Consider the following 14,239-nt stretch of genomic DNA (forward strand, 5'->3'; position numbering starts at 1 on the left):
CTCCGGCATCTGGAATTGAAGTTGCGTGGTGGTGGATCTACTGCTACGGTTGCTATGTGGTTAGAGAGAGAGATGAGGAATAGATGGAGAAAAGAGATGGGCAAGAATGAAAAAATGAAATTTGGGAATGGGGAAGATGAGTATCAAACTCAGTGCAAGGAGGGGAAGAATAGAATTGGGGGAGGGAAAGGAAGACACGGGGATAAGGGAAATGGGGTGTGGACCCCACGGCCACACAAAATCCTCACATAAAAATAGTAATATTAAATAAAATATCATAATAATAATATAGTATTATACTCTTTTTGATTATTTCACACAGTTACAACTGTTTTACATAAAATTTTACCAAAAACTATCATATTGTTTTTTTTTTCCAAAAGCACTTTTACAAAAAAGTTTACTAAACACTCTGCTGCTTTATTTCACAGCTGCTTATTCTCACAGCATAGCAGAAGCAACTTTTTTTTCAAAGCACATCAATATCAAACCAGCCCTTAGTTTTGGGAAAGTAGAAAAGTGAGTAGTACATTAGTTTATACGCGGGAGAGATTTGTTTTCTAAATGGATTTTAAGCCAAAATAGTATATGAAGTTGACATAACTCTTTATTTTGGTTCTTGATAGTGAAAATCGATAAAAATGGTTCATGAGATTGGCATAAACTTCTCATATTTCATTATATGAAAAATCTGTTAATATCATCATTAAGTTTAGGGGTTGGTTTGACAAAAATACCTTAAAAAGGTGATCACGTGGTCGTTCACATGATAATTTAACAAGAATATTTGTTTGGGCTCAAATTTACACCATCGGCCCGTGCAATCAAGGCCACATGGTTCTAAATCGTCTTGATTTTCTTGTACAAAATTGCGTGGACCCGATTTTACACTATCGGCCTGTTGCGTTGAAATCATTAGATGACCCCAAGACTAAACAGATTTTTCTTGATGTTACTATTAATTTTAATCATGGTAATTATCTTGAGAGAGATCTTTTGAGTCTGAGGAGATCAGGATAGATTAAATGGGATTAATACAGTGTGAGAATTGTGAAAGCCTATGAAGTCATGCCTTTTTGCTTGGATAAAGGATTGAATTAATCACATTTGATTTGAAAAGCATGCAGCACGTGATGACTTGATTGATTCACAGTCAAACTAAGTTGGTTTGTGATTTTCCATTTGAATTGATGGAGTTAGGCATGCATGCAACATCTGAGGAAGTGACAAGCACACGTGGCTTCTTGTTATCAACCTAGAGTTCCGTTTGAGATAAAATACATCTCATCAAGTACATGGCCTCATCATGAAATAGATAAAGACGTATGCGTTGGAAGAGATGAACGACCAGATGATGGGTTGAGGGAAGAATTATAATTAAATTGAAACTCTTTACAGAATTGTGTGGATGTATCTGCGCATATAACTCGGGAGATGGAGTTTTGGTTGGGAAAAAACATGTCATCCAATGGGTTTACAGCCACTATAAATACAAAGCCATAGGCAACATCCGAGAAGCTCCTGCAATTCAACACACAACTGCCCTGCGCAAACTCTCTCAACAACTTGAGATTTTTATTTTCTCTTTTCGCTGACACATCTTCCGTTGGCATCAACAACACTGTGAAAGCAACCGGTGATATCTTCAGTCGACATAGATAGCTCTGTCACCGTAGAATCAGCCGATCTCGCAACATCTTCTGTTGGCATCAACAGCACTACGGCGAGGACGGTTGGTTACCTATCCAAGTCGAGGTCGAGAAGGATTTCCGAATCCTTATTGGTCGAGGTCATCTCATTAGCCTTCTCGGCGAAGTGAGGTGTTACAGCTTACTGAGCTCGGTGCTTTGCACGCTGAGTTGTTTTATGATTGGATACTCTCAGGTGGGATTTAGAGTTCGACATTCAGACGGCCGAACCACGTTCACTATTAAGACTTATATCCGCTTTGAGTATCTGTGCCCTTACACTTTGGTGTCGATTTGGCATGAGTTTACTCTGACGAATACCATCACTGTGACCGAATCCAACGACGCCGATTCGTGAACTTCGTAAGGATATTAGCCTTGTCTTCAGGTTCGAGGACCCAAGAGGCCGAAACGTGTTCCTTCCTCGGTCGCAATCGTAAGACATAGAAGTCAGCCGCGCACCCAACGCAACATCAACAAATTTTACTCCTCGGCCGAGCTCGGCCGACGAGTTGGCACGCCCCGCATTCACCGAAGGACGTAGTTAGCTTATAGCAGTGGCGGAGCCAGGATTTCGGGTTAGGAGGGGCCTCTCACAAATATTAAAAAAAAAATTAAATCGATAATAGTTACAAAACTGTTAACCAAAACATCATAGTATGTATATGAAAAGTAACCAAAATTCAAAATAACATAGCATTGATAATATTACATATTCCCAATAATTAAAATAATTGTCCTCGACGAGTTTTCATATTTTGAAACCATTGCATGATAGCCTCGTCCTCTATACTATTAAAAATATCCTTTTCAATATAAGCAACCAAACAATCGTTCATCCACAAATCACCCATTCGATTGCGTAAGGTGTTCTTAACAATGTTCATAGCAGAAAAGACTCGCTCTACACTTGCTGTTGCAACCGGTAAGATGAGTGCCAGTGTCAAAAGCAAGTACACTAACGGGTAAGTATGATCTTTCTTGGTTCCAACCATCTTTTGTGCAAGATCACTAATTCCTTTCAAATCTACAAACTCACTATTAGAGGTCATGTCCCAAATATAATTCTCAAGCTGTTCTTTGAGTAACTCAAGATCGTGCTCTGAAAAATCACTTGGATAAAATTGGGCAAGACGCATCAATTTTTCTTTGTCAAAGGCAAAGAAAGAATTAATTGGACTTAAACATGCCACACAAAGAAGTAGTTTAGTATTCTTCTCAGTAAATCGATCATTTAACTCAGTGAGTTGTTTATCTATGACATCGGTGAATAAATCAACCCGATAACGGTGCACGTTTGTGATGGGATGAGCTTTTCGGTTTGGTCGCTCTCCACTCGTAAAACTATCATCCATGCTAGGAATTTTAATACGATTCTTGTCACAAAAGGATGAAACTTCATCAAATAAGGATTCCCAACCACTTTCTCGCATCCTTTGCATATATTGACCAAGTTCATTGCATTCACAATATCTTGATCCTTCTTTTGCAATGCCTGCGATAAATCGTTTGTGATCCCCAAAACCTTTTTCATCAAGTGTAGACCAAAAATAAAGTTGAAAGATTGAATAAAAGTTAATAGAACCTTTGCTTCAAATTTTTGTTCAGAACTTGTTCCATCTTTTCTTACAATCTCAAGCACTTCTATCGTTGATGAGAACATGTGAGCCAAGCTGATTAAACAATTATAGTGAGAGCTCCATCGCGTGTCACTAGCCCGCTTAAGAGTAGTTTCTTGATTCAAACCTTGTCCACTTGAAAGCTCGTTATTTTCTAGTGCTTCCAAAACTACATGAGTATGTTTCTCTCTAAGAATATCACGACGCTTAGAAGATGCCACCACAATATTCACCACAGAAGAAACCATAGTAAAGAGATCTCCAATTTCAGAATTTTTTTTTGCCACTGCTACTAGAGCTAATTGAAGTTGATGAGCAAAACAATGAACATAAAAGGCAAACTCATTCTCATTTAAAATTAGTGCTTTAAGGCCATTGAACTCACCTTGCATATTACTTACCCCATCATAACCTTGCCCATGCAATTTTGATATGCTCAATCCATGTCTAGAAAAGAAATCATCAATGGCTAACTTGAGTGAGGAAGCTTTAGTATCTACAACATGCTCAATACCTACAAAGCGCTCTATCACATGACCCTTATCCACAAAGCGCAATACAATGGCCATTTGCTCCTTTGAAGACTTGTCTCGTGATTCATCAACAAGAATGGAAAATAAAGAATCATTAATATCACTAGTGATTGCACTAATGATTTCATATGAAATAGAACTTGAAATGTCATTCTGAATATCAGGTGATGTCAATTTCAAATTTTCAGGAGCATTTTCTAGCGTGACAGCCTTTATACCCTCATTAGAATGACGTAGCCACCGTAGAATTTCAAGAAAGTTTCCTTGGTTGAGTGAATTTTCAGATTCATCATGCCCACGAAATGGAAGACCTTGTTGTAAGAGAATTCTACTAACACCAATTGATGCACCTAATCGAGTTCGATAATCAATTCGATCTTGGTCAGTTTGTTTTGAGATAATTGTTTCAATATGTTGCTTTTGGTTTAATAAGGCTTCACAGTTTCTCCAAGCATTATTATGAGAACTATTAGGTCCTCCAACATGAATTTCTAGTTTCTTCTTGCACTTCCAATTCTTGAATCCGACTCCAACAAAAGTATCCCCACCAGATTGATCTCCAATATCAGGTTTGAAGAGATAACAACATAAACAATAGGCAACATCCTATGATGTGCTATACTCCAACCAATTAGGAAATTGAGTAAACCAAGCAGGATTGAACCTTCTAGGCTTTGTCCCAAAATTTGTGTAGGGAAATGCATGGGTTTTTGGTTGACAAGGTTTATTTTGGAGATAGGCTCTTCGAACTTGGTCTCGAACATTAGGATGATAACTCAAAATCGGTGTACGCAATCCAGGATCATATTGGAGAGTTTCCGAGTTAATTTCCATAGAATCCACACAAGTTTGTCTTGAACTACTTTCATTGTTCTTTGGACTCTTTGGAGACGGTTCTAATATCTCAGGTTGTGTTTTTCTTTTGAAATATCTTTCCATAACTGAAAAGTAAAAAAACATAGATTGACTAACTTTAAATTAAAAGAAATATGAACATATATGCTAAATTTACAAACTAAAACAAATTAGGCAATAGTTAAGAGAAATTGCAAGACATCAATTTAATCATAATTTATAAACAAAAAATTGTAACAGGAATTGAGAGTAAAATACATACTTTGGGTTGTTGACCAATTAACTAAACTTCAAGTCTTCAATGTCTTTTTTTGATGGAATAATGGAATAATGGAATTCTTTAATCTGCAAAAAAAAAAAATATATTATTTGTTAAATTAATTTATAATTGTAGATAACAACATATATGAATTAATTGAAAATAACAACTTTAGAGATTCGAAGTTCATACCTTTGAGGATCATGGAAATTGAATTATTGAAGACTGATAGATTGATAGAAGACTGTGACATGCTATAGATGAGAGAAGCAGCAAGGTTGTGTACTACGGGTAAAAAGTACACGATCAACGGCAAAGAACTGAAAGACAATGGTGCTTCATGCAGGGGCCTCTTTAAAGTTCATGTACTGTTCCTGACTATTTTTTTTTCAGACTAGCAGCAGGCTGCAGTCGGCTAGGGCTAGAAATTAAAGAGTAAAAAAATACTAATTTTTAGTATTGGGGAAAGGAATGGAAGTGTTGGAAGTTGAAATAGATAGGTTTTAGGGTTAGACTAGATTACATAAATATGCTTAAAATATTTAAAGAGGGCCGGATATTTTGTCTAGAAAATTGGAATGGCTCAAGTGAAAGAGTCATAAAAAAGTGATTAAAATAATTAAAATAATAAGTAGTACTAATTTTTTTTTATAAACAAAAGCAGGATGGGCCTAGGACTACTGTGGTCCTATGGTCCCTTCGCCCCTGGCTTATAGATTACTCGGCCTGCGTGCCACGTAGGCTTGGTAGTTTTTAGGGTCAACAATATTGGGATAAAATTTTCATGGAATGATCAAAATGACTAACGGTTGACAAATTCAATGATCACTTCTATCAGTTTTTATTATTAAGAATCAACGTGAGAAGTTATGGCATTTTAATTTCCGTTGTTATAAATTTCCTCTAGCACTATCAAGCGACTTAATCAGAAGACTAAAATGCCATCCGATCCCAACATTTGTCTCTCTGAGGACCAAAGACCATTCAAATTCTTTTCCCCAATTAAACAGAAAGCTTTCATATCTTGTGGGGTATTGGACACGGAGTGGTTGGGATTATGACATGGCAAAGAATTCAGTTTGTACTATGCATGAAGTTGGACCATCTAAGCCTTAAGCATGAACAAGTAGACCTTATCTTCTAAAGAGACATGTACTAGCATCCCTTTTTATATTACTTCGAAAAATATTAAACTCTTCTAGAAAAGGGTTATCAAATGATCTTTTACCACAGTGGTGGAAAGAAGTGTGTCTTTGCATCACATGATGGTTCGAACTCCGTCGGCTTCCTAATTTAAACATTTAATCTAACAAATCTATTATTTGACCCAAAAAACAGAAGAAAAATGTTACATGGTGTCCCTTCGTAATTATGGGTATGTTATATAAATGAAGTTGGATAAGTTTCATTTTACTATAGATAAATTACAATTTGACACATCTGTAAATTTATTTATTTATTTAAATTCTATCAAAATGATTCCACACATTATTTTCATATTTTGCGCACCGTTCGTTATTTTTGTTTATTTGATTTATTCAATCCAAAAATCACAAATAAACATATGTAACGGAAGAAACAAATTATGCTAAAATCAATTTCATATGAATAAGTTATTTTTGCACATGTATTAAACTCAAATTGGCAGAAAACGAGAAATAACTGTTTACATCTTAAGAAGAGTAATGCTAAGGAGATTAAATTTTAAATCAAATGATGTGTTGTTGATAATTGAATTATTAATTAAATGTCGATTAACTTCTTATTTACTATTGATGACACCTCATTTGGTTTGCACATTTGGTTTAAAATTTTGATTTGCTTAACATTATCATATTAAGATGCAATGTTACTTCACCAAATGAAGAGATTTTTTTAGTGTGCCGATGACACAGTCTCATACATTAAATGTAATAATATAATTAATTAAAAACTTGAAAAAATAAATGTCTAACCAATTGTATTGTGACATTTAGTATTTAGACCATAGGTTTCCAGCAGTCTGAAAATTTTATCCACCAAATCAAGTGAATTCTTGGTGACTCTTTTGAATGGCCTTTGTTTGCTTGTTAATTGTTACTTGTACCAAGTCCATATAGTCTTTCAAATCATTATCCCACACATGTTAAGATAATAACACATAGACTTTACATTAAAAATAAAAATAAAACCAAGCTGTCTGGTGTGGGTCTCTCCTCGTACACAGACTTCACCAACCCACATCACAAATTTTCTACTCATTATTTTCTGCATTTAAAAATCACGTTCACACTATGTGAACCCCTCTGACGATTCCAAGCCATCCCATGATTCCCAGCCAAGAATTCCCAATGTGTATAAATATATGCAGCCCACCAAGTTTCCTCCTCCATCAAATTCTTCCCTTTCTCTGAAAATTTGAACTTTATCATCCTTCTCTGGTTTTTAGCTCTGTATTTTTTTATGGCTTCAGTTGCTCCAGTACAATTCAAATCCATGGAAGCTGATTGCTGCCGAGAGAGGCCAGTGATGAGGCTGCCTCCGCCAAGAGGTCAGATTAAAGCCAAGATTTTCAGAACGTTGGGCTCAAAAGTAAAAGCTGCAGCAGCATCGGTGGTGAAAATACTGGGAATAAAGAAAGGAGGATGCTTTGGAAGCTGAGCCTGCACTTTCATAGGAAGAGAGGCTTACCTACACCGCCATGACATTACGGATCAATAATACAATGTTATGTAGGAACGTTACAACATTTGGAATTGCATTATTAGTCTGAGATGTATTCTAAATGACAATCCTATGAAAATTGGGATAACAACAATCATTACATGTTCAATAGAGTAGTTTGAGCAATTAAGCTATGCAAGGTTTAAAAGAAGGATCCTGGATCCAATGTAACATAGACGACTAGAAAGTGGAAGAAGACTTAAATCACAACATTGCCAGACCCAACAGACCTGGTCATGGGCATGATAACAGATATGAGATATCACAAATAATTGCAGTGAAATAGTAAAGCAACTTACGATGAGACATTTTGGTACAAATGTTCATAAGATTTCTCAGCTTCTCGTATGATGAGACACTTTCATCACTGAGCTCTCCTTTAGCATTAAGGATTTTAGCATTTTCATGCTCCATTTCCGCAGCTTCTCGTATGATGAGACACTTTCTTCATGAATTTCTGGCCCAGCGAGAGGAAGGCCAAGAAACATTCTTCCCTGACGAGCAAAACTAGCAAGAAGAGTCAAATTTGTCTGAGTAGTATCCCGATCCTTTAAGTGTTCTCCACTGGCAAGATCCTTAATGATATTCACGAAAATACCACCATCTTCTATAACTCCAACAAAGAAAAGTTCCGAAAGGAGTTTCAAAGTGCTTCGCTTCTTCATGGCCCTCAGGTTCTTGTCTGCTTCTAAGTCATCCCCAGACTTCCCTGGAAAGAAGACTTTCAAAAGACCTTGAAGGAGAGTTGGGGAGAAGTCTTTGTACCTTTGATGGAGTATTGCATAAAAATGTATTTTATGCTCTACAAAATGAACAGGTAAAGCTTGCAGGTGTGCATGCCCGCTCAGACATACTGCCCGTTTAAAAGTAACTTCACTTTTTCTCTATGAGAATTCAATTACTGCCAAACCGATCATCCTTGCATACTAGCTGAAAAGTGTTACCAACTTACTTCCCCAGTCAAGATCTGCGTGATACACTCAACACTCTACTAGTTTTCTTTTTTGGGCGAAAAAAATCCAATTAGTTAACAACAGCAATATTCAGAATTTATTTCCAAAATTAAAACAGGAAAAACATTAAATACCCAAAGACATCTAACTGGATGCATGTGAACAACGGAATGAGAAGCAAGAACCTTGAAACCAACAAATAATGGCATGGTGAGGCAACTTATCATGTATCCAAAGACCCAAAAACTAGACAAAACAACATCAGATAGCTCAGTGTCCATTTCAGCAGAAATAGTACCAAGCATTTCGGTATTCTTTGGGCCATTAGTATCTCTTCCTTTTAAGTCCAATAACCTATTAAGGGTAAAAGCAGGAGTTAAGGGCCCGTTTGCTATGCATTTGGTTTTTTATTTTTTTTTTGTTTTTTGTTTTTATCGAATAACAGAGCAATTATGATCCTAGACATATTGAAAAAAAAGGTTTTTTTTATCACAAATGGTCCTGAAATTGACCCACCTCATCAAGATGATCTATGAAATTAAAAATCAATCAATGTAGTCCTTAAAAATTAGTGTCGCAAATCAATGTGGTCCTTCCGTTACAATTCCGTCAAAATTTTTGTTATATGCTGACGTGGCACATAACTGGTCCCACAAGTCTAATTAAATATTACTATATGAATTAAAATGTTTAAATAATAATTTTTTAAAGTTTTATGTAATTAAAAATGAAAAAAAAAACCAAGAAGATGAACAGTTCATCTTCTTCTTCGCCTCCCACCGGAGCAACCACCCCAGGCACTGGCGAAGCTACGGCAGAGCAAGGAGGGGCGCCCCTCCGATCGTCGGAATTCAACACTGAGAACAAGAATCCGCCCCTCTGCAATCGCTGCTTTTGTGCTTGAAGAGCACCAGGAAATAATCAGAAAACCACAAATTCTGAGGAGCAGGAATTTGAAGCCCTGAAAACGACGACTTACAAAGGAGATTTGGTTGCCTATCTTCTCCGATTAGGAGGAAAACCAGAAGATGAGGGCGTTAATATTGCAAGGGAAACACGATCGTCTTTTGCTTTTGACTTTTTAGCCAAAATTGGTACTGTATTTGTTGTGATATCAAAACTGCCGCTAGACCTAATACCCGGCCCATTAGGTACTACACCATAATGCTCAATCATAAAAAATGATCCCGACCAAAGATTTGATATATTAACTAGTAGAATAGTCACACATAAAAGATAACATCATCAACAATTTTTACAACCTTTGTTTTTTCTTTTTGTCTTCATTCTCTTGTTTATGTCACTTAATTTTTATTACTTCATTGAATGCAAACGCAAATGCAAATGTTAGAAAAAAACAAAAGAAAACTAATGAAAAGAGCTTGAAAACTTTGAGTTTTAACGATAAGGACAAAATAAAGGGTAAGGTGAATAGTACCAGGATTGACTTTTTAGTGTAAAATGTGGTTTTTCGTTAAAATGAACAAATACCGAGAGATTTTTGTTAAAGTTCCCAAAAAACGAATGATTGAAAGGTAGAAAATGACACTGTGAATATTATTTCCCATATATTAGAGAAAAATAATATGAAGACTGAGAGGTGCTAAGACTACAAATTAGTGCATAAGCTTCTTACATTGGATTTAGTGTTACCAGTTACAACTGATTCGGTGGAGATAGCGTTTTCGCCCCTTTGCACGACAATTTCTGGCTTCGCCACTGACCCCAGGTACCTTCTCAACACATTCCTCAGGTACCTCATCCGCCCAGTTTCGGTAGTCTTTCGGCGCAGCGCCTTCTCACTCCAATTATATTTTCTGAGACAGGTAGCAGGGTAGGCGCAGGCGGAGCAGCGGCTCTTTTGGAGATGGAAGCTGCGGCAGCCGCACCGCACACAAAGAGTGTGGGTCTTGTTCCTCCTCTTTCAGAAACTTATTGTTCCTTTGCCCATTTCGTTGGATTAAAAATGTTTAAAGAATAAAAAACAATTTTTAGTTTTATATAATTAGAAACTTTAAAAAAAAAAAAAGGAAAAAAGAAGAAGAAGAAGATGTATTGTTCATCATCTTCTTCCCATCCCAGGCTCCCACCCGAGCAACCTCGACATCCCACCCCACCCTGTCGCACATTAAACGTTCCCTTGTAGGTGCAGGTCTAGTCAAGCTGGAACCGGGTCTTGATGAAGTTGATGGGTTGAAGACACGTGTCCTTCATTGCCTTCGAGCAAGCTCGACAACGCCATCACGTACAACGGAATAGGCGGCTTTTTGGATGGCGGTGGCGGTCTTGTCGGATTCGGAGTTTTGTCCATGTTTTTCAGTGAGGTGGGGTGGGGTGGGGACTAGGGTGGTTGCTCTGGTGGGTGGGAGGCGAAGAAGAAGATGAACGTTCTGTGTAGCAACTGGATGAAATTGAAGCAGCCGATTATATGGTAAATGAGAAACGTGCTAAGATATTGCCTATAACTCATCATCGGATTAGATATCATCACATGATTGTTAACACTATTCCAGCAGGTTCCAAGGTACGAATGACGCTATGGCAGCCTAGTTTTTCTTAAAGAACATCCACCCTCAGATGAGGAATGCTGCTTCTGCTATATTTGGGAAGCCAGAGGTTCTCCATTCTCGGCTTAATGTATTTGGGGAGCTGATGCGGTTGCTTATAAACCCTTCTGAGGATGTTCAAGAAGCAGTCAACTGGGTTCTTGGTGGAGCGGAACCTGATATTTCACTGCACACAGTGGCGGAGCCAGGATTTCGGGTTAGGAGGGGCCTCTCACAAATATTAAAAAAAAATTAAATCGATAGTAGTTACAAAACTGTTAACCAAAACATCATAGTATGTATATGAAAAGTAACCAAAATTCAAAATAACATAGCATTGATAATATTACATATTCCCAATAATTAAAATAATTGTCCTCGACGAGTTTTCATATTTTGAAACCGTTGCATGATAGCCTCGTCCTCTATACTATTAAAAATATCATTTTCAATATAAGCAACCAAACAATCGTTCATCCACAAATCACCCATTCGATTGCTAAGGTGTTCTTAACAATGTTCATAGCAGAAGACTCGCTCTACACTTGTTGTTGCAACCGGTAAGATGAGTGCCAGTGTCAAAAGCAAGTACACTAACAGGTAAGTATGATCTTTCTTGGTTCCAACCATCTTTTGTGCAAGATCACTAATTCCTTTCAAATCTGCAAACTCACTATTAGAGGTCATGTCCCAAATATAATTCTCAAGCTGTTCTTTGAGTAACTCAAGATCGTGCTCTGAAAAATCACTTGGATAAAATTGGGCAAGACGCATCAATTTTTCTTTGTCAAAGGCAGAGAAAGAATTACTTGGACTTAAACATGCCACACAAAGAAGTAGTTCAGTATTCTTCTCAGTAAATCGATCATTTAACTCAGTGAGTTGTTTATCTATGACATCGGTGAATAAATCAACCCGATAATGGTGCACGTTTGTGATGGGATGAGCTTTTCGGTTTGGTCACTGTCCACTCGTAAAAATATCATCCATGCTAGGAATTTTAATACGATTCTTGTCACAAAAGGATGAAACTTCATCAAATAAGGATTCCCAACCACTTTCTTGCATCCTTTGCAATCTTCCTTTGCATATATTGACCAAGTTCATTGCATTCACAATATCTTGATCCTTCTTTTGCAATGCCTGCGATAAATTGTTTGTGATCCCCAAAACCTTTTTCATCAAGTGTAGACCAAAAATAAAGTTGAAAGATTGAATAAAAGTCAATAGAACCTTTGCTTCAAATTTTTGTTCAGAACTTGTTCCATCTTTTCTTACAATCTCAAGCACTTCTATCGTTGATGAGAACATGTGAGCCAAGCTAATTAAACAATTATAGTGAGAGCTCCATCACGTGTCACTAGCCCGCTTAAGAGTAGTTTCTTGATTCAACCCTTGTCCACTTGAAAGCTCGTTATTTTCTAGTGCTTCCAAAACTACATGAGCATGTTTCTCTCTAAGAATATCACGACGCTTAGAAGATGCCACCACAATATTCACCACAGAAGAAACCATAGTAAAGAGATCTCCAATTTCAGAATTTTTTTTTGGCCACTGCTACTAGAGCTAATTGAAGTTGATGAGCAAAACAATGAACATAAAAGGTAGACTCATACTCATTTAAAATTAGTGCTTTAAGGCCATTGAACTCACCTTGCATATTACTTGCCCCATCATAGCCTTGCACATGCAATTTTGATATGCTCAATCCATGTCTAGAAAAGAAATCATCAATGGCTAACTTGAGTGAGGAAGCTTTAGTATCTGCAACATGCTCAATACCTACAAAGCGCTCTATCACATGACCCTTATCCACAAAGCGCAATACAATGGCCATTTGCTCATTTGAAGACTTGTCTCGTGATTCATCAACAAGAATGGAAAATAAAGAATCATTAATATCACTAGTGATTGCACTGATGATTTCATATGAAATAGCACTTGAGATGTCCTTCTGAATATCAGGTGATGTCAATTTCAAATTTTCAGGAGCATTTTCTAGCGTGACAGCCTTTATACCCTCATTATAATGTCGTAGCCACCGTAGAATTTCAAGAAAGTTTCCTTGGTTGAGTGAATTTTCAGATTCATCATGCCCACGAAATAGAAGACCTTGTTGTAAGAGAATTCTACTAACACCAACTGATGCACCTAATCGAGTTCGATAATCAATTCGATCTTGGTCAGTTTGTTTTGAGATAACTGTTTCAATATGTTGCTTTTGGTTTAATAAGGCTTCACAGTTTCTCCAAGCACTATTATGAGAACTATTAGGTCTTCCAACATGAATTTCTAGTTTCTTCTTGCACTTCCAATTCTTGAATCCGACTCCAACAAAAGTATCCCCACCAGATTGATCTCCAATATCAGGTTTGAAGAGATAACAACATAAACAATAGGCAGCATCCTGTGATGTGCTATACTCCAACCAATTAGGAAATTGAGTAAACCAAGCAGGATTGAACCTTCTAGGCTTTGTCCCAAAATTTGTGTAGGGAAATGCATGGGTTTTTGGTTGACAAGGTTTATTTTGGAGATAGGCTCTTCGAACTTGGTCTCGAACATTAGGATGATAACTCAAAATCGGTGTACACAATCCAGGATCATATTGGAGAGTTTCCGAGTTAATTTCCATAGAATCCACACAAGTTTGTTTTGAACTACTTTCATTGTTCTTTGGACTCTTTGGAGACGGTTCTAATATCTCAGGTTGTGTTTTTCTTTTGAAATATCTTTCCATAACTGAAAAGTAAAAAAACATAGATTGACTAACTTTAAATTAAAAGAAATATGAACATATATGCTAAATTTACAAACTAAAACAAATTAGGCAATAGTTAAGAGAAATTGCAAGACATCAATTTAATCATAATTTATAAACAAAAAATTGTAACAGGAATTGAGAGTAAAATACATACTTTGGGTTGTTGACCAATTAACTAAACTTCAAGTCTTCAATGTCTTTTTTGGATGGAATGATGGAATAATGGAATTCTTTAATCTGCAAAAAAAAATATATTATTTGTTAAATTAATTTATAATTGTAGATAACAACATATATGAATTAATTGAAAATAACAACT

At 36.6% G+C, this 14,239-nt stretch overlaps 1 protein-coding gene across 1 annotated transcript; it reads right to left on the reverse strand.

The window, feature by feature from the left end:
- Nucleotides 1-2,413: 2,413 nt before the first annotated feature.
- Nucleotides 2,414-13,896, reverse strand: LOC126630229 (uncharacterized). The gene is made up of 4 exons (XM_050300339.1): nucleotides 13,269-13,896; nucleotides 3,693-4,151; nucleotides 3,435-3,605; nucleotides 2,414-3,213 (listed from the first exon to the last, which is right to left on the reverse strand). The coding sequence occupies exons 1-4, from the start codon at nucleotides 13,894-13,896 to the stop codon at nucleotides 2,414-2,416; spliced, it is 2,058 nt and encodes a 685-aa protein (XP_050156296.1).
- Nucleotides 13,897-14,239: the final 343 nt, after the last annotated feature.

The sequence above is a fragment of the Malus sylvestris genome, chromosome 7 (genome assembly GCF_916048215.2).
Source record: "Malus sylvestris chromosome 7, drMalSylv7.2, whole genome shotgun sequence".
In the NCBI taxonomy this organism is placed as follows: Eukaryota; Viridiplantae; Streptophyta; class Magnoliopsida; order Rosales; family Rosaceae; genus Malus; species Malus sylvestris.

What these genes read in the sequence shown, in the direction of transcription:
- LOC126630229 (XM_050300339.1), bottom strand. Translation starts at nt 13,896, where the DNA reads ATGGAAAGATATTTCAAAAGAAAAACACAACCTGAGATATTAGAACCG. An exon ending in TAGAATTCTCTTACAACAAG is followed by an intron (nt 4,152 to 13,268) that starts GTCTTCTATTTC and finishes TCTTACAACAAG; the next exon opens with GTCTTCCATTTCGTGGGCAT. An exon ending in TGGGGTAAGTAATATGCAAG is followed by an intron (nt 3,606 to 3,692) that starts GTGAGTTCAATG and finishes AACTTCAATTAG; the next exon opens with CTCTAGTAGCAGTGGCAAAA.